General features: G+C 34.9%; 1 protein-coding gene across 1 annotated transcript; it reads left to right on the top strand.

The window, feature by feature from the left end:
- Positions 1-9244: 9244 nt before the first annotated feature.
- LOC122313846 lies at positions 9245-12215 on the top strand. Its single transcript, XM_043129119.1, has 2 exons — positions 9245-9824; positions 10687-12215. Exons 1-2 carry the CDS (start codon positions 9744-9746, stop codon positions 11782-11784), a joined length of 1179 nt encoding a protein of 392 aa, XP_042985053.1. The 5' UTR covers positions 9245-9743; the 3' UTR covers positions 11785-12215.
- The last annotated feature ends 9108 nt before the right edge of the window (positions 12216-21323 follow it).

The raw sequence follows: 21323 nt of genomic DNA, 5'->3' as shown, positions 1-21323 counted from the left end.
TGCATGGGCTTCATCAGTTGTTGTTTAAACCTGGGCCAAGAAAAAGGCCGGCTGGTGTTAAACTAACAAACTCAATCTCTTTTGCCAAATGGAGGATTTGGGCCTATAATTATTTTAAAAATTTTACTCATCATTTCTACATTATATATTTATTTTTATTTTTTATCTTTTTATTTTTTTCCTTAACAAGTATGTAGTATAGGTTAATGAGTAGAAGAATTCAATTAGTTTAACAAAAATTAAAAAAAAAATAAAAACAAATGTATTATGCGGTGTAGGCCGCTAGATAGCAAAACTCTAATTATTTAGGGTATACCAAGGCCCAGGGAGGGAGGGAGGGAGAGAGAGGAACCATAATCATATCCTGTATTAATAAATAATAACTAAACAAACACATAATTAAGTTTTCATAACCTATTTTCATTTTGATAAAGCTTGCAATCCTTCATTTATTATTTCTTTTAAAGACGATGGTATTTTATAATTTTATTAAGAAAAAATAAACCTCTCGCGCGTTTGGTGGAAGAATACCATGATAATAGTAAAACCCTAAAAACACGCTAATCATAACCAAACATAGAAAAGAAACAAAAAAGAAAAAAAGTGTTACAAAGTGTAACTATATAAACAATAACAATCTGTACAGATCAAGTCATATAACAGAAACTATAGACTCATTTGCAACTAATAATCGGTAGCTTTGCTTTATCCAATCTCAAAATGCCTCTAATCTCTCTTGTGGGACAATATGCAACTCTATCTGAAAATTCGATCCACCATTCTTAAATCATCATGTCTTGCTCTTCATTATAGCATTTCTCCAATTAGTTGGAGGTGACACCAATATCTCTTGGGTCCAACTTTTGATTAATTGAAAAATATAGTTTTTAATTAGTTCTTGGAAGGTACTCAAGGGACATAAATTATTTAAAGAAATAATGCAAAAAATAGGGATTAAGATGATCTGGCAATTGATTGTCAAACCTAGTAAAATAATGCACAAGGATTCTCTCGTGCCAACCCATAAAAGGTTTCTTTGTTCCACCAGCAACTCCTTAGGTTGCATTGCATGTATGCATGTATACCCCGAAGAAAGTCTTTACACCAGCGGCATCGTCGGGATTGTTGCTTTCATTGCTCTTCATCCAGCTGGTGGGAAAATGCCCTTTAACCCACCGTACATGGCCCTGGCTAGCTCCCATTATCATATTCTTTGAAAGGAAGGAACTAATGAATGTAAAGCACGTGAGAGGTTCATGGAAAGCCGAGCAATGGCACTGTTTATGGTCTCTTTTCTGTCCCGGGGGACCGCCATGCACGTCCAAGCTTTGTTAAGAAAGATTAGAAAAATGTTATATACTATATCATCATCCATATATTTATATCCCACAGCGATGATGTAATATTATTTTTAAATTTATAACTTTAAAATAAGTAATATTATATAATCATGCGCAAATCTCGTGATCAAGTGTATGTTGTGTTAGTTGGGATGACTTTTAAAAATGATTAGGAATTAGCTAGGTAGAGATCATCACATGGCCTTTGAGAATCTTTGTATAAACGAACTAAAGGGTCGGTAAAATTATGAGAAGAAAACAAAAAGAGAAAAACTCAAGGCCAGTCGAGTGAGAATTTATTTTCACACCAGTCAATACAAATTCGCCACATAGGAGATGCAGGAATCAAACATATGCACCCGCACATAGATTTCCTCTTCCCCTCTCTCTCCCACGAATTCTTCTTCCTCTCCTTTCAGTTCTTCCCCCTTCCTTCCCCCTCTCTCCCACAAATTTTGAAAATTAATGCCAAAAATCACAGCTAAGTTTAAACCGATTGGGGAGAGAGAGAGAGTCAACTTCATCACCTCCAAGCAATTAGCCTCCCTCACCTTTGTGACCCAAGCCCCCAAGCAATTAGGTTTCTACTTTTGTTGAAATGTGGCAACTATTGCGAATGTATTAAGACAATATTTTGTCCCATCTGCCAACTACTTCAAAGTTCATCCTGATTTTTCTAAGCAATATATGCAACACATAAATTTCATTGTGTACTAGCAATCACATAGAGATGCACCTCTTTCCCTCGATGAAGATGACCATTTGACTCCTTAAGAAGATAGTTTTTGGCATTCTCGTGATATTTTTATCTAACTAATCTGTTATAACATGGGTTTTCTCTCTAGTTTGGGTTCTCTTCTTCTTTTCTTTTTTCTGGAGGTGAGATTAGATGATCGATTTGAACTTCAAGGGAGCAAAGACGTGGGTGTTTTCGTCGATTCAATGCAGGTGTTCTCTCTCTAGTTCGGGTTCTCTTTTCATTTTTTTTTTTTTTTTTTTTTTTTGAGGCAAGATCAGATCATGATCGATTTTAACTTCAAGAGAGTAGTGCAGAGAGAGAGAGAGAGAGAACTTGAGTTTATCACTTGTATGTTGGTGCAAATAGAAAATTGTTGAGACTCTCTTACATGGCAGCTGCTGATTGGCTGGTGTAAAAATAAATTTTCCACCCGACCAGCTGGGAGCGCGACCCTTCATATATACATATATATAATTTATGTTGCTACTTGACTTAGTGTACGTTTCGTGTCAACCAATAATACGCATCACTTGATTAATTTTCTCCATTACTCAGAGTAAACTTTTTAAGTGGACGACTCTTTTTAGTTAATAATCAGCAATTTCACATCCATTGAACCATGAAAGATTTGTTAATTAATGCATTCTCTACCATACATATATGTTATTCTTAAATTTGGTGTCAACATGATGCATGGGGTGTAAGACGTTAGAATACCAGCTCGAAAATTTTAGGTTATTTTATTTTGAAACATCCCTTTTAAATATCCAATCAATCAACGTTAGCACCGAAATGAGAAATAATTTTGTTGGTCAATTAGGTTAATATGAATTAAATAATTAAATTATCTTCTTCACATCAATTTATGTTTTTTTTAAATTCTTAATGATTTAACATGATTGACTGGCACGTGGCATGTATAATTATTCACGATACCCAATCAGAGGCTGATGCCACATGTTAGTCAATATGTAGCGCTCTACATATCAAGTTATCTAATTGCTGAGTTTTTTTTAGTTCGAGTATCAATTTTGTAAAAGTTAAAATTGAATATAGAATTGCAAAAACACAAAAACTCAACTACTCACCCTTAAATTTTTATCTTAATTTTCAATTCAAATCCTAATTATCACTTTTCCTAACTAATGATCTTGAAAAATAGATTACGGATCTCTTCAAAATACATATCACGATAACAAACTGCAATGCACGCACTATCATCACTGCTTCCAATGGAGGTTCTTCCGCCGCTAGTGGTGAATCCATAGTTCGCATAACTTTACGAACTGCTAAATTCCATCTTTTAAAACAATGTCCTCTTTGTAGGACATAGGTGATAATCAAGAAATTGGTTCTAAAATCTAGTTTTTTTTCTACTTCTTTACATAGTTATTTTTTTTTTTTTATTTTGGGGCGTTCATCGGAGAGCCTCACTCCTTCTCATGTATCATTCTTCCCGTTCCAATACATATTTGCATGCTTAGAAAGAAAAAATAAAAAATTAATAAAAAAATCCAAATCCTAACTTCACATAAATATGGAATCACTCTACTTGTCCATTTCCTTTCAACCTAGTGGTACCACCCCATTTATGAGTGGGGGATAATTGGAATGGAGTGTCCACTATCCCATCTATGATGGTCATCGACGTTGTCTAGTCATAAATTCCCAACCATATACTTATGACATTTATGGATCCAAATTGTGCGCTTTTGAATTTTTCTACGGAAATGTTCATTGACTAATAAACACGGCCGGCTTTTCCATTGAGTGACTTGGGCAGTTGCAAGGCCCCTAGTGGAGAGAGGCCTCACAAAAATATTGAAGTAAAATTTTTTAAAAGAAAAAAAATAATAATTAAAAAAATAAAATAAAAAAATATTGAATTTTTTTTTTTTAGAATTTTATTGTATTTGAGTTCACTTGATGATGACGAAACTTTTTCTCTTATCCATCTCCTTTTCATTTCTAGTATTGGTATTGAGACATGAAGTGATATTCTCATCTTATCTCCACATAATAATTATTTCACATAATCTCATTCTATAGTAGACTTGCCTTTTATCATTATTAGTTTAATATACAATAGGGAAAATATAAGAAAAAAATCTACTTTTCAATGCTTATACAGGGTTTTAGTATAATCATTTGAAGACACAAACCCTTTTTTTTTTTTTCCAAATGCATGTATTTATAGAACTTTATGTACAATAATGGATCTAATTGATTTTGAGAATCTAAAGCACATGTTATAAAACTAATTTTGATAAAATTCTTTCTAAACCGATAATTTTTTAATAAAAATTAAGTCAGTTATTAATTAAGAATATGATATAAAGCAAAGTTTTAAAATTCGTTCCGTTTCGGCCGGAATTTTTCGTGCCGGAACAGTAACCGGAGTGGGATAGGTATCTGTTCCGTTCCGGGTCAAATTCCGGCCATTCCGGTCAAATTCCGGCCGTTCCGGTCAATTCTGGCCGGAATTCCGGCCGGAATAGTAATTCCGGTCCGGAAAAAAAAAAAAAAAAAAAAAAAAAAAAAAAAAAAAAAACTTTTAATAAGTTAAAAAATAATGAATAAAATTGTACTTTAAGAATTCAAATACCCCTTTCCGTGCATTAGAAGTATTGTTACTTTTAATAATTTTTCTATTCTTTAATTTTTTTCCTTTATTTTTGTGTCTTAACTCAAGTTTGTGAATTTTTTCAATATATATTCATTTTATAAATCTTTAATTCTTCTATATATATACACATATACATATCACACACTTACATATATGTATTTATTTTATTAATTGTTAGTTTATATATACATATAAATATTTATATATAATATATAATTAATCCCGAAACGGTACACCGAAACGTACCGGTACCGAAATATTCCGTTCCAGTGGCTCAACCGGAATGGTCTCCGGAACGGATTTCAAAACTTTGATATAAAGTCTTAATTAGGTAATTCTGCTTTACAAAACGATAGGAATGATTTTTAAATAAAAATATAATGTAAAAATTAAAATAAAAATAAATTTATTAAATTTTACTTTCTAAAATAAAAAAATCCTCACTCAAAATTTCACCTTATGCCCTTAAACGTATCAAGCCGACCCTGCTAATCAACCATGTACATGTTTTACTAGGGTAGGTTGAATATATATAAGAGACACAGAACTTAGGCAGGAAACGAGTAGCAACAGGAAATAGCGTGGCTGGCTGGAGACTCAATCGGGCCCCAGCTAATTATAGCGAGATCACAGCGCGTTGCGGTCGCAGCCGCATCCCAAGCCATCCATCTACTTGGCCTGGCTAACTCACAAACTGATCAACATGACCATTTCTTTTTGCCATGTGATGATAAGACTGATTACAAGCTGAAGCGATGACCCTTCTTGTTTTGAGTACTAAAATGTGACTCAGGCATTTTATTCAAGTTTGTGTTTTGTTTTTTTTTTTTTTAATTTGAATTTTTAAATCTTTGTATGATCGATTTTCCTTCTACAAATAATTTCTTAATGAACCAAACATTACTCTTTTTTAATCTTATATAAGCCTATTTTTTGAGGTCATGAGGGGTTGTTTGTTTGATTCATTGATAGGTCATATATATTTGGGTTCAATTTAGGTTGGAACTAGACCAAGTCCTTCATTGACCTCGTCAATTTCAAATCATTCTAAACATTCCTTAGTGTATTTGAATGGGATTAAAGTACTCATGACGCATTTTCTTTAAAAGGGAGTTAGAATTTCTGACGTTTCTAATTGAGTCCGCAAGCATATTTGGAAGCCCATTTTTGGGTCGACAACCATAAAAAGAAGCAAATTTTGAGAAGAAATCACCACTCTTTCGGTTGCTTGAACTGCGGGTAAAAAATATATATATGCTAATTAATATAATATGGAATCTCAATCTTATTATTCGTATATTTAATCTTATAACATAAAATTAATATAATATTTAATATAATATAAAATTAATTTTTAAAATTTTAATATTACATTTGATGTCATGTATAAATTCTAATTTTATAATAAATTTTACGAAGAAGATTATTCTTATGTAGATTTACCTGTGCTTAGTCCTTTTTTTTTCCTTTTTTTTTTTTCTTAAGCAAGTTGAGAATAGTATATTAAGAAGCCATTGTCCAGAATTACAGAGTTCAACTAAAAAACAAAAGAAACAAAAGATAATTATATAAAAGAGGACGGGGGATCTTTCCTATTATGAAATTGCAATAAGGATGGAGGAATTTGGATTAAGGGAATGTTTCCAAACGCTTGCGTTGCCGTTGCCCACTGCGCTAAGTTGTGCGCACATCAATTTAGAGATTGATGAATTTTCCTTGCAGTCTAAGCTTTGAAAGAGTTGAGGTGATGTTGGATATCACTAATAATCGGACTTAGGATCCATTCTTGGATGGGGAAGGACTGATTTATCGCTTGGATGGTCACTCTAGAGTCAGCTTCTAAAGTGATTTTTGCCGGTTCGTACAGTGCTGCTTCTGAGATTGCCATTAAAGCTGCTGATCCTTCTCCTAGGTTCGGACTTACGCTACTTATAAGGTCTGTTTTGGCAAATAAAATTTCTCCATTATCTTTCCTGTAAACTGATGCAATGATGCTTCCCTCTTGTCTAACCGCAACATCAAATGTGAGAAGACGATAACCTATCAAAGTTTGACTCTTCAATTTAACACATCTTATGTAAATGCATCCATCATGTAAACGCACCGTATCAATTTTTAGTTAGCCACGCCAGATCTTCTTCGTGCACAAGGGTATGTGCAAACTCCCATGCATCCATCTTTTTTCAAAAAGATAATAAAAGAATCACGTTGTGGAATAATCTAAAACAAGCATCACTTATTAGTGATGGTAGTGATGGAACTGAAGTTGTTTCTCCCACAGATAAACATTGCATAGCTACTCAAATTAATAATCAATGACAAAAATCAAAGAGAACTTTTTTTTTTAATGACAAACCATGAACTTCATTAATCAAAAAAAAGAATTACAGACATGAATCAAACTACAAGGTTTGAGATAAAAAAATCTGGACTACAATTCCCCCCACATAGTAATTCTATCAACCTTTCTTGCATGTTGAGCAAGGCAATGAGGTGGCTTCTCTATAAACATGTTGAAAAACACATTCTCTAAAATAAGATGACAACTTTTTAATCTCTGCATAAAAACCATCCAATGATGAATTAGCCATGCCATCCTTTTGAACTGCTTCAAGAGACAATCACTCTTCACTTGAATCTTTTATATGCCCATACTAGCACACAACTGAAGGCTACGAAATAAAGCAATCACTTCAATGTATTCTGGGTTCAACAAAATCCCTCTCTGGAACGCTAGCAGCCATGAGAACACTACTCAAACTATTTCTTAAAATTGCTCCCATCTCAGCTTTCTCCATCTTTGAAAAAATAGTACTATCAACGTTCAACTTGAGCATGTACAAGACTTCCATTTAAACATGTCTCCCATTTGCTTTCTGAGCTACCCTATAACTGTTCAGTAATGAGATTGCATGTGTAACAACTTGATGAGAAGGAAGGATCACCTACTCAAGGACTTATTCCTCCTATACTATAAATAATTAGAGATAATAATTAAGATTGGTGCTATCTTTTGTTCTAAATTTTATAATTTTAGTTGAAATATAAAATTATGAGTTATTTCATTTTCAGCTGCTGTGTAAAGCATTATTTAATTAATAAAATTTAAACATGTTTTATATAATAAGTTAAAAATTATTTATATCCTAAGATGTAAGAAAAGATAAAGAGGGTTTGGAAGTGACAATGAGTATTCCATGTGGCGTTGATCGAGGTAAATGATCATGGCTCCTAGACGGACTTTTATCAAACAAACGACAGGCGCCCAAATGTCAGTAGAGAGTCTCGTGGTAGGACCCGCATAACGACTTAATTACAGCCAACCCATCCCGGCAGTCACGTCATGACTCGCAACTGCTTGACGGGAAATATCTAGTATTGTTCGATTCATATATTTTAAATTTTATTATTTTTTTAATAATTAAGAATTGATTATTAATAAAGATATATTCTTATTTTTTTAATAATTAAATATGTTTAATAAAAAAAGAAAAATAAATTATTTATATTATATCTTTTAACTTTAACTTTATATATGAATTTAACAAATAATATTATGTTTAATAAAAGAGAAGTATTAGATCTATACAAAACTCTGACATAGCATATAATGTAATATATCAAATTTACTTTATAATAAAAAATACTTTATAATATACTGTATCAAGCAAGATGTATTGTATTAAAAGCATATTTTTAAGTATATTATAAACTTAAAGATAATATAATAAAAATAATAAATACAGAAAAACTCGAATTGAATTGAAGATAGCTTATGCGCGTTAAGTGTCTTTAATTTCTTAAGTTGGCCGAAAAAGTCATTCTGTCGCCATCGCTCTCGCTGTTTTTGTTTTTGGTTTCTATATTATATTACGGTCTAGTTGTATGAAGTGTCGTCGCTTGACTCGTATAATTATTATTATTGTTAGAAAAATACTAAAAATATTTAAAGCATATATCAATTATTGATACCTTCAAAATTATAAAATTAAAAATTAATAAAATAAATCTTATAAATAAAATTACAAATTGAATTATAAGTATAATTAGTATTATTGAATTAAAAAAATATTATTTATAGTCATGAATTGCGTGATATAAGATTTTTATAAATATATATATATATATATAATTTTTTAATTATATTCTCCATTATTATTATTATTATCATTAAAATTTTATGTGTAATTATTTTTTTATATATTTTATTAATATAATTGATTGTATATTTTTTTAATATAAAATAATTATTTAAAATAATCAGTAAAGTATATAAAATATATTTAAAAATAATTATAGATAATAGAATTATTATTATTATTATTATTAAGATTAGAGAAGGAGACACGACAAAGAACACGACCCAGCAAGCAGCTAGCTGTGTTGAGCCAGTCAATTGCCGCGTGTAACGTAGGAGGATTCCATCCTCATTAAATGACCCTCGCACCCTTATTTGCTCGGTCATGAAAACACGCGAGACGTGGTCAGTTCCGTAAACCAGAGTAGCGCACAATCTATATATAAATACATAATAAAGAAAGGGAGAAAAACGAAAGAGAAGACAAAAGGCTAAAAGGCGAACAAGGCAAGAAAAAAAAAAAGGCAAACGGCTCCATTTGTAATTGTGATCTGTGGGTAGTCTTTTACAACTGCCACCCATTTCTCAGGCCTCAGAGTTCTCCCAAATATTCTTTGTTTATTCAGATCAGAAGCTCATTTGTTGCTGTTATCATCATTATTCTTTTTCCCTCAATACATTAGTGTCCATCGATTCTTGGGTCTGGGGGTTTTGAAATATCTTATTATTGAACATCTGTGGGAATCGAAAATATAGAGAGGGGGGGAAGGGAGAAGATAGATCGGAGGACTGAACTGAATCTGGAAAGTTCCCCTTTTTGCCTCCGGCTTTGGGTGCATCGTGGTGTGGTGTGGGACGGGATTTTGGGTCAATTTCTCCAATTTCGATCCGGTTTATTCATCGCTAAGAGAGTGCAACGACAGGGTTTTGTGAGATAGTGAGAGAGACAGAACGAGAAAAATGTGGTGGATGATGGGTGAGAACGGAGGCCATTACTGCAACAAGAAAACTGATGATATTTGCGGCAATGTTTGTGGGCAGGTATTTCCCTATCTCTTTATGCTTCTCTCAAATCAGGGTTAAGTGTTTGATATAGACCATTGATCTGTTTGTTCGGTAAAGGTTTCTGTTTTTTAATTTATTTATTTTAAATAGTTATGTGATTGGGTTTTGCTTTCTGAGAATGTTTGGTTGCTGAGGAAAATCGAAGAAGTGGATCTTCGAGGAAAATCAGAGTCCATGAACTTTTTGTTTTCACCCATTCAAATTCCATTTTTTTTGGAGTTAAAAATAAGGTTCAAATATTTTTGTTATATATGATTTGATTTTCCTCATTTTTCAAACGGAGGTTTGGCATGATCTACTTTGTAGAAGTTCCCTGCTATGCTACGCTTGTGGATATTTTAGCGGTTTAGGTTTTTTTCCTTTTTTTTTTGGATATTTATTTTAGAATTAGAGTTAGTAATTCCAATATTATTTTTATTCTGTTGGCGTTGTTTGTTTTATAAGAATATTTTTGATATTTTCACTCAAAGCAGCTGATTATATCGAATGAATATTTCTCTAGTGCCTAAATTGAACTTTATTACTTCAGTTTTCGCTGCTTTTGGGTCCATGGAACTGGGTGTCGCTCAACTGAAGCAAAATTAGAATTTTTTATTTTGATTTTAGGCATTACATCTTTTGTTGCTTCAGGTTAATTGTTGTTATGGTCATGTTTGTATCTATACAGTCTCGTGGGTATGAGAGATAAGTTAACGAGCAGTTAAATAATTAGTAAAGAAAAGCAAATTTCTCTTCTTTTGCTTATTGTAAATAGAGATGCTTACTGTTGTCATGTCAATGTGCTTCATTGTTCTTCTCATTTTAATTTTTTGAAATTTTCTTTTATTTGATGTGGCAGGAATCAACTCGATTTTTAAGCATGTCGAGACTTCGCTGTGTTCTGCGTGGCTTGGACGTGAAAACCTTAATATTTCTTTTCGCATTCGTTCCCTCGTGCATCTTTTTCATCTATTTGCATGGGCAGAAGATCTCGTACTTCCTGCGGCCACTATGGGAATCACCACCCAAACCATTTCATGTACTTCCTCACTATTATAATGAGAATGTGTCGATGGAGAACCAGTGCAAGCTTCACGGTTGGGGAGTGCGTGAATTCCCAAGGCGTGTCTTTGATGCAGTGTTGTACAGTAATGAGAAGGAAATCCTTGAAGTACGATGGAAAGAATTGTATCCTTATGTGACACAATTTGTTCTCCTCGAGTCAAATTCAACGTTCACTGGATTGCCAAAGCCTTTGTTTTTTGCTAGTCATCGAGATCAGTTCAAATTTGCTGAGCCCCGATTGACTTATGGGAACATTGGGGGGAGATTTAAGAAAGGAGAAAACCCATTTATTGAGGAGGCATATCAGCGAGTGGCATTGGATGTGCTTCTCAAAAAAGCAGGTATTGATGATGATGACTTGTTGATAATGTCTGATGTTGATGAGATCCCAAGCAGACACACTATCAATCTCTTGAGGTGGTGTGATGATATACCTCCAATCCTTCATCTTCAGCTGAAGAACTATCTTTACTCTTTTGAGTTCCATGTGGATGATAACAGCTGGAGAGCTTCAGTCCACAGGTATCAAAGGGCTAAGACAAGGTATGCACATTATCGTCAGACAGATGACATCTTGGCAGATGCAGGTTGGCATTGTAGCTTTTGCTTCCGCCGGATCAGTGATTTTATATTTAAGATGAAAGCGTACAGCCATAACGATAGAGTTAGGTTCTCCCACTATTTGAACCCAGAAAGAGTCCAGGATGTAATCTGCAAGGGGGCTGATTTATTTGATATGCTTCCGGAGGCATACACCTTTAAAGATATCATAGGGAAAATGGGACCCGTTCCTCATTCCTTCTCAGCTGTTCATCTTCCATCATATCTTTTGGACAATGCAGAAAAGTATAAGTTTCTGTTGCCTGGGAATTGCAAGAGAGAGAGTGGCTGATCATCATCAACATGTTAAGATGTCTGTTATTGTACAGGTTACTGGGACTTGCAGTTTGCATGACTTCTCTCATGGAGGTTCTAATTGAACAATTATTAACTGGTGCAATACTGATCCAGCCTTGCCATTTGTCTGGCTACATTATATTATTCTTTGGGAAATGTTTGGGAGAGTAGACAAATTCCGGGATTCTTTGGGCAACATTCTGTACATAACTTTTTGTTCTCTTATCTGGAGTTGAGATTCATTTAGGACAGAGGATACCCATTTACTCAGCGCTGAGCTCGTTATGAAACAGGTTGCTTGTGTTTATTTGGCATATTCATATGTCCTGATTTCCCCACATAGAAAATAACTTGAGGGCATGTACTGTTCCTAATTTTTGTAAGTTTTGTTTATGAGACAAACTTATTCATATGCGTTCTTTATAACTCTTTGATTTGTTGCATCTTCCAGTTTTTGAATATTTTGTTGTTACTACTACTTAGGTTTCCATGGATTTGGAGCGCTGCTTCTGCGTGTACTGCATTCGCTAAGACTGTCTTTTGTTCTATTATTTTCCTGTTAATTCAAGAAATTGTTAATAACCAATTCTTTTTCATGTCAAATTGCTTCATGTTATTGGATTCAGTATAAAATCACCTCCACTTGTCTTTCATCCCAAGCTATGTGGTAAGTTCTTGAGCAAGTGTAATTGACTCACAGATCAACGTCTCCTCTACAAATGAACCTTATTGAATAGATACAAGCTTAGGCAACAAAAAGGGCAACCTATTAGTCAAAATATTTACAATCCCTAATTTCTCAAAATAGATTTTGACGATGTTAAAATCACAAACCAAGATCCATGCAGTCCATTCACTTCAAGATTGGAAAGTGAATTCCACAACTCTCTTCTCTTCCAACAACAAGATTGCATTTAGCATACATCATGAAAAAAATAGCAAGAGATCTAAAATATGACTCATTTGAAAAAGCATAAGAAAGACCCAATTTGTAAAATATACATTGGCTTTATTAAAAGAAACCTCTTTATCTTCCATGCTAGAAGGCTGGTCCTTAGAAAGTAATCTGGGTTTTTATTTTAGGGGCAACACCAGTAACCTTTGTTAACTTTTACCTTTTTTCTTTAGCTGAATCATCCTCTACATAAGAAATTGAATGCACATCAAAAGAAATAAGAGAAGAAAAACATCCCCCTAAACAGCAAAACCTCCTCACCAACATCAATTTAGATTGAATCCTGCCTAGGAACAGTTCTAAATGGTTTTATGCAAACATGAGCAAAGTTTTTGGCCTTCTGAGTTTCATAAGCCATAACTTTGTTTCGATATTTCCAATGTATTTATTATAGTGTGACAAAACCATAGTTTTTTACGCGTCTTTTTTGTTTAAACCAGATATTGCATCAGACAATGAGCTCGGCATCTTCCTCAGGAGAAACCCAAAAAAATAATAATAATAATAATAAATTAGCATTTCTTTCTTAAGAAAGAAAAGAGAAAAGAGCATACTAAAACCTCTGCAACTTAAATCTCAGCCCAAAAAAAGAAACGAAATTATTAATTATCAATTACTTTCTTCTAATCTTATCGCAATATATCATGTAATTAAAATTTTATATAAAATATAATTTTAATTAACATGACATCATCTTATAATAGAACGAGAGTCATGTTTGTATATCCAGAATAGGTAATAATTAGACAAAAACAGAAGTAAAAGCAGAGCAAGATTGACACGCAGATATCTCGATTTATTGTCTAAATTCGAGTTATACGAAAGCCAACACGAAGAAAACAGCTAGCATGACAAATCATGGAGACTGACTCATCAGCAGTGTGCAGATTGATTCCTTCCCATTTTTCCTTTTTTGTCGGTTGACTTGTTAGCTTTTTATTTCTTGATGGGACTGATTCAGCATTATTCAGCGAGGTCTTTAGTGAATGCCTGACCGTTTGAAATGCTCATCAATTTTTTTTTTTACTTAATAATTTTAAGTATATTATTTTATTTTTTTAATTTTTAAAAATATTTAAATTTATTAAAAAATATGTAAAAATAGAAAAAGAAAAGTTATAAATAATGTTACTTAGACGGTAGAGTATTACTATCCTTAGTAAATATTGGTAAAATTTATAAGAATTGTACGAATAATAGTAAAATAATTTATAAATAATAATAAGATAGTTTGATTTATTTATTTTTTAAATTTTGTGAAAAGAAAAAAAATTAAATAAAAATATTATAAAATTAAAATATTATTATAATATAATTTTATAATACGAATTTTGTTTTAAAATTTGAATGAATTATTATTTTTTAAAGCATTAGTGCATTTCAAACATTTTTTTTAATTTTTTTAACTTTTCTTTTATTTATTTTTTTAATATTATTAAATATTTTTTATTATAAAAAATACATAAACTTAATAATATTCACCTACTTAATTATTAAAAAAAATGGGTATGCAATCGGTTCACGAAGCGTTAATTTTTTTTTTTGGAAGCCAAGCCCGCCTTACACGCTTTCAGCCCCGTTTGGATGTATTGTTGTGTGCAGGTGTTTCGCTTTCACAACTTGATCACGAAACCTTTATGTTTGGTGGTGTTTTGTCGATCGTTTTCAAATGATTAATGAAGCCACTCAAGTTTTTATTTTTTAATATTAAATGACAATTGCGATAGTTCATATGTGAGAATTCCTGTTTACGGATTATGTTCATAATCATGAATATTAGATTGTGAGTCAACTTAAAACTTGATCGGTTTAATTAATAGGTGATACGACGTAACATGTTTAATTTATTTAATAATTTATTTTTTATAAATTAATCTAGACACGAGTCATTTATAAATGAATTAAGTTGAACTATATATTTATTTTTTTAGCTTAGTTAATATAATTTCATATATACAATGATAATTATATAAATAATTCATAATTAAAATTTAATTTACTATAAAATATTTTATTATCAATATCCAAATTAATAATATAAAAAAATTAATATTTTCATAAAATTACATATTAACCAAAAAAAAATGTTAATATCACATATTCCCAACAACAAAAGAACCTATAAGAGTCTAGCTAAGACCAAACATTTATAAAATTTAAAAATAAAATTTATTTATGTTACAGGAGTTAACTTGGGTTTAGTAGATTACCCGCAATTCATCTGTTTATTAGTTATGTTTTAGCGGATCAACTTATTTTTTACCTAAATTTATTTATATAAAATTTAAATTTACTTATTTCGTATCGTATTTATATTCATTTTATGGATAATGTATTTTCATCCCTGCGTTTACACACAATTTAATTAAAAGGAAATTTTGTGAGATAAAATATTTTAGCGTTGAGGGATGGAAAAATCGGAATGGACGGTTTCTTATATTCATAAATATTTTAAGAACTTTTATTAAAATAATTAACTTAGAAAATCATTTAAAATATAATACATCAGGCAATCTGACCCTTCCCCACGTAATCCATAGAAAACTTAAGGAAAATGCTGGATCCCTCCTTCTTTTTTTTTTTTTTTTTTTTTTTTTCCCTTAATGATTAAGAATTTTTTTTAATATTATTATAAATTTTTTTATTTTTTTTAAATATTTAAAATTATTAAAAAATGATTTAAAAAATAAACAAAAATACAATTTTTTTTTTGCCTAATGGTGACTCCCAGCGGGAGCCACCAACGGTGCCTGTAGCACCGTCCCTTAAATTAACGCATGCACGGGTCTTCTATAACGAAACCGGATGCTGCATCAGAGCAAGCGCTCAGCATCTTTCTCAGGAGGAACGAAAGGAAAAAACGTATACGTTTCTTACGTCACAGAATAAACGTCGACAAAGACGCCTGCTCCCAAAACTCTCAGAAGACAAGATTTTCGAGGACGAAATATATAATGAAGGTAGAGAAAAAAAGAAGAAACAGAGAGAAGAAAGTGCAACAGAGAAAAATGAAAGACAAGAGCTAGCATTCCTTCTTCCACCCACTAAAACCATGGAAATCTAGTCCAAAGAGCGATAGAGAGGGCAGTTATTAATATGCCTGTTTTCAAACCATTTCTCTAAGCAATCTTTGTGAAAGAAATGCTTGCAGGATAACTCACTCACCTCCTAATCTGCTTCAAACCTACACAGACAAACACAGCACTCCATTGAAATTATGCTACCAATAGTACTAGCACCAACACCTGCAATGTTGCAGTTGTGGCACAAAGACTTGAACCGTGTTGTTGAAACTCTTCTCTGATCCCTTGCAATATTCTCTGGGTCGCCTGCTTCTTCTACATTTTCAGGGTTCCCAGTTGCACCCACCACTTGGAGCACAGATTTCACCATGTTCTTCAAAAGTGTTGAGTACTGTGGAGTCTGGTCCACACCGCTCGAGCGGAGGCATTGGCCGCTCGAGCGAAGTCAGGCAGAGTCGAACGCTCGACGTCAGCTCGACAGTGAGCTCGAGCGGGAGGAGTTCGCTCGAGCAGAGGCATTGGCCGCTCGAGCGAAGTCAAGCAGAGTCGAACGCTCGACATCAGCTCGACAGTGAGCTCGAGCAGGACGCGGAAGGGAAGTTCGCTCGACGAGTGCTCGACACGCCGCTCGAGCGAACATACAATTTTAGGGATTCCGCCGTTTGAACTATATATGTGATTTTTGACTCTTATGTCTGGGTACTGTAGACACGAAAAATACCGTGGACGAACAGTGTTGAGATCCATCTTGTAGTGTGTATTCCTCAATAATAAAATCATCTGCAGCTCCCGTGGACGTAGGCAATTTGCCGAACCACGTACATCTTGTGTCGTATGTGATTGCGTGTGTGATTGTTTTTCTCGTTCGTTATTATCTCTCAATTCTTTGTCATCGTTTTTCACAACAATTGGTATCAAGAGCCAAGGTTCGGGTCTGAGGAGAAACGATGGCTGGAGATGAATTGAAGGTATCGGGGATCGAGAAGTTTGATGGCACGGATTTTGGATACTCAAGGATGCAGATAGAGGACTACTTCTATGGGAAGAAACTTCATCTTCCACTATTGGGGCAGCAACCGGAAAAGATGGATGATGCTAGTTGGAACCTGTTGGATCGACAGGTTCTGGGGGTTATTCGATTAACCCTGTCGAGATCCGTTGCACACAACGTCATCAAGGAAAAGACGACTGCGGATCTCATGGCGGCTTTGTCAGGTATGTATGAAAAGCCGTCAGCGAATAACAAGGTACATCTGATGAAAAAGTTATTCAATTTGAAAATGGCAGATGGTACGTCTGTTGCACAACATCTGAATGATTTTAATACTATCACAAATCAATTGTCGTCTGTTGAAATTGAATTTGATGTTGAGATACGTGCACTGATACTATTGGCTTCATTGCCAAATAGTTGGGAAGCCATGAGAATGGCTGTTAGTAATTCTGCTGGTAAAACTAAACTGAAATATGATGATATTCGTGATTTGATTTTGGCTAAGGAGGTGCGTAGGAAAGATTCAGGTGAGACCTCGGGTTTGAGTTTAGCCCTAAATGTTGATTCTCGAGAGAGATCACATGACAGGAACTCAAACAGAGGAAGATCAAAATCAAAGTACAGGGGCAAGAGCAAGTCGAGGCCTGGTCAGTAGGCAACTTGCTGGAATTGTGGCAAAACTGGCCACATAAAGAAAAACTGCAAAAACCCCAAGAAGACGGAGAATGATAGTGCTAATGTGGTAACTGAAGAAGTACAGCATGCACTATTGCTTGCAGTTCATAGTCCAGTTGATGACTGGATACTGGATTCAGAGGCTTTCTTCCATACATCTTCCCACCGGGAACTAATGCGGAATTATGTTACAGGTGATTTTGGGAAGGTATATTTGGCTGATGGTGAGGCTTTGAACGTAGTGGGGATGGGAGACATTGGCATTGCACTCCCTGGCAAGAACAAATGGACCTTGCAAAAGGTCAGGCACATTCCTGAGTTGAAGAAGAACCTCATTTCTGTTGGGCAGCTTGATGAGTGTGATCATTCAGTGGTGTTCTCAGATAGCACCTGGAAGGTCACAAAAGGGGCATTGGTACTAGCTCGGGGTAAGAAAACTGGTACACTATATATGACTACTGGTTTAATTGACACTATTGCTACTACCGTTGCAGAGAGCACAGCAGATTTGTGGCATTGTAGGCTTGGCCATATGAGTCAGAAGGGCATGACGGAACTTCTGTCTAGAGGCAAGCTACCAGAACTGAAGACAGTTGATCTCGGTATGTGTGAGAGTTGTGTTATGGGGAAACAAAAGAAGGTCAGCTTCTTGAAAAGTGGCAGGACGCCAAAGACAGGAAGACTTGATCTTGTGCACACAGATGTGTGGGGTCCTTCCCCAGTTGCATCTCTTGGAGGTTCTCGCTACTATGTTACGTTCATTGATGACCATAGTAGGAAGGTATGGATTTATTTTTTGAAACATAAATCTGAAGTATTTAATGTTTTCAAAATTTGGAAAGCCATGGTTGAGACAGAGACAGGCTTGAAACTGAAGTGTTTGAGGTCTGACAATGGTGGTGAGTATGTTGATGGCGGGTTCAAGGAGTATTGTGCAGCTCTGGGTATCAGAATGAAGAAGATCATTCCTGAGACACCACAGCAAAATGGAGTTGCTGAGCGTATGAACAGGACTATTAATGAGCGTGCTAGAAGCATGAGGTTGCACACTGGACTACCACCCACTTTCTGGGCAGATGCAGTCAGCACTGCCGTTTATTTGATAAACAGAAGGCCATCAGTTTCACTGGATTGTGGATTGCCTGAGGAGGTTTGGAGCGGGAAAGAGGTTAAGTTTTCTCACCTTAAAACCTTTGGTTGTCTTTCTTATGTGCTTGTTGATTCTGATGCTCGTAGTAAGCTTGAGGCTAAGTCAAAGAAATGCTATTTCATTGGCTATGGAGACAAGGCATTTGGCTATCGTTTCTGGGATGATCAGGGTGGGAAAATCATAAGAAGCAGGAATGTGATTTTCAATGAGAAAATGATGTACAAGGATAAGTCGAGCACAGCTTCTGCAGTAGCTCCTCAGGAGTCCGAGTTTGTAGGATTGGATGACCTACCAGAGGTCACAGTGCAATGTAGAGATGTGAGTGACGGGGAGAGTGGGTCCAGTGCACCCATTCCTATTATTCCGCAGGCAATTTCAGAACCGTCTACTCCTACAGTTGCAGTTCGCAGGTCAGTTAGGACTATACGTCCTCCACAGTGTTTCTCACCTACTTTGAATTACATTTTGTTGACAAATGGTGGAGAACCGCAGAGTTATGAAGAAACTTTGCAAGATGAGAATTCTAGCAAGTGGGAGCTGGTCATGAAAGACGAGATGGATTCCCTGCTAGGGAATCAGACATGGGAGTTGACAGAACTTCCATCAGGGAAGAAGGCATTACACAACAAGTGGGTGTACCGGGTGAAAACTGAGCATGACGGCAGTAAGAGGTACAAGGCTAGACTTGTTGTAAAAGGCTTTCAGCAAAAGCAAGGTATTGATTACTCTGAGATCTTTTCTCCTGTGATAAATATCACAACTATCAGGATGGTACTGGCTATGGTTGCCACTGAAGATCTATTTCTTGAGCAGTTAGATGTGAAGACAGCTTTTCTTCATGGAGACCTTGAAGAAGACATCTACATGCACCAGCCTGAGGGGTTTGTGGTATAGGGAAAGGAAGGTTCAGTTTGCAGACTGAAGAAGAGCTTGTATGGCCTGAAGCAAGCTCCTAGACAGTGGTATAAGAAATTTGACAACTTCATGCACAGTGCAGGGTATATTAGATGTCAGGCAGATCACTGCTGCTATGTCAGGCATTTTGACAATTCTTACATTATTTTGCTGTTGTATGTGGATGACATGCTTATTGCAGGGGCTAGTATTGATGAGATCAATAATCTGAAGAAGCAGATGTCAGAGCACTTTGCAATGAAGGATTTGGGAGCTGCAAAGCAAATCCTTGGCATGAGAATTGTCAGAGACAGAGTCAGAGGTACGTTGAGACTCTCACAGGCTGAGTATGTGAAAAAGGTACTCAGCAGATTCAATATGGACAAGGCCAAACCAGTTGGCACACTGACCGGTGCAAAACTGCAAGTGCACAGTATCGTAGTTTTATAGTAAAGTAATAAGTAGAGTATCGTCCTCAGGGATTGGTACCTTACTCTTGCCAAATACCAAAATTTTACTAATCTCAATTTTATCTAGAGGAATCGCTAAGGTTTTTGTAGTTGCAAATAAACTTAGATCAACTCAAAGAGAAATAAGTAAAGAAAATAAAACTGACTTTCAAAGATCAAATTCAATGGGGAAGAAACCTTCTAGGAAATCGATTTCACCATAATTCTTCACTATGCTTTTCTCATCCAGCTAATTTAACTTAAACCTCTTTTGTCTATTAGCAAATCTCTAATTCATCCAAAAGCCTCTTTCGATAGTCAATTGGAAGTGATTCTAGTTTATCAATTCACACAAGAGTATGCAAATTAAATAATCAAGAACGCAATAAGACCAATGATTTAATTACTACACAGGTTCATACAAGTCTTTCGATCTCTATACTTACCTATGCTGAAATGTCCAAGATCTACCCTATGATTCCCTCTTTCGATAGCAAATCACAAGATTAATAATCATCTAATCAATGGCCAGTTAATTAGAAGCATTAAACTCAGAATAAATCAGATAAACAAATAGAGAATTGCATTAAATTAGCATGGACAAACAAGCATAGTTCGGAATTAGGTTACATCGTTTTCCTAGAAAGAAGAAAATTTAGCTCATGCTAGAATTGGAATTCAACATAAACGAATTCACCATAATTGTTCTGAGAAGATGGGAAGAAGAAAATAAACACTGAAAAATCCTCCTTGCAGCCTCAACTGGTCGTCAAAAGCTCAAGGGAACGATTCAACGCCTTTCTCCCGTCCGTGCTCGTGTATGAATCCAACGTACGTGCAATAAATTGGAATTCCGTCTCCAAAACAAATGATTTGAATCCCTCTAGTTATGTTTTTTTCTCCCAAAGAGTGTTCTCCAGTCAAAAACCGCGGCTCTAGAGTGAAGAATGGCCTTTTATATGGTCCCACGGCGGAAAACCTAAAATCTGTCAAAATACGATGTTCGCTCGAGCGGGGTGTCGAGCGCGCGTCGAGCGTTCGACTCTGCCTGATTTCGCTCGAGCGTCCTATCGAGTGCACATCGAGCGTTCGACTCTGCCTGATTTCGCTCGAGCGGCCAATGTCTCCGCTCGAGCGATCTTCGTTTTTCAGCAACCTGCTCGAGCTCCCTGTCGAGCGGCAGTCGAGCGTTTGAATCTGCCTGAATTCGCTCGAGCGGCCAAGAGCCTCCGCTCGAGCGAACTTGTAAAATCTGCAATATGAAATTTTGCAAGCCATCAAATACCCCCAAACTTACAACTTTGTTTGTCCTCAAACAAAAAAAGAAAAACAAATGATAGTTTAGGCAATATCAACTCGACCCCAAAGAGAAGTATCATCATTCACCAAACTTT

Source organism: Carya illinoinensis, chromosome 6, assembly GCF_018687715.1.
Source record: "Carya illinoinensis cultivar Pawnee chromosome 6, C.illinoinensisPawnee_v1, whole genome shotgun sequence".
NCBI classification, from domain to species: domain Eukaryota; kingdom Viridiplantae; phylum Streptophyta; class Magnoliopsida; order Fagales; family Juglandaceae; genus Carya; species Carya illinoinensis.
The sequence above is the reverse complement of the archived record's forward strand: the minus strand, read 5'-3'. Positions and strand labels throughout refer to the sequence as shown.

Excerpts from the sequence above, each read along its gene's own strand:
- LOC122313846 (XM_043129119.1), top strand. The coding sequence starts at position 9,744 with ATGTGGTGGATGATGGGTGAGAACGGAGGCCATTACTGCAACAAGAAA. Across the intron at positions 9,825-10,686 it reads GCGGCAATGTTTGTGGGCAG|GAATCAACTCGATTTTTAAG; the intron begins GTATTTCCCTAT and ends TTGATGTGGCAG.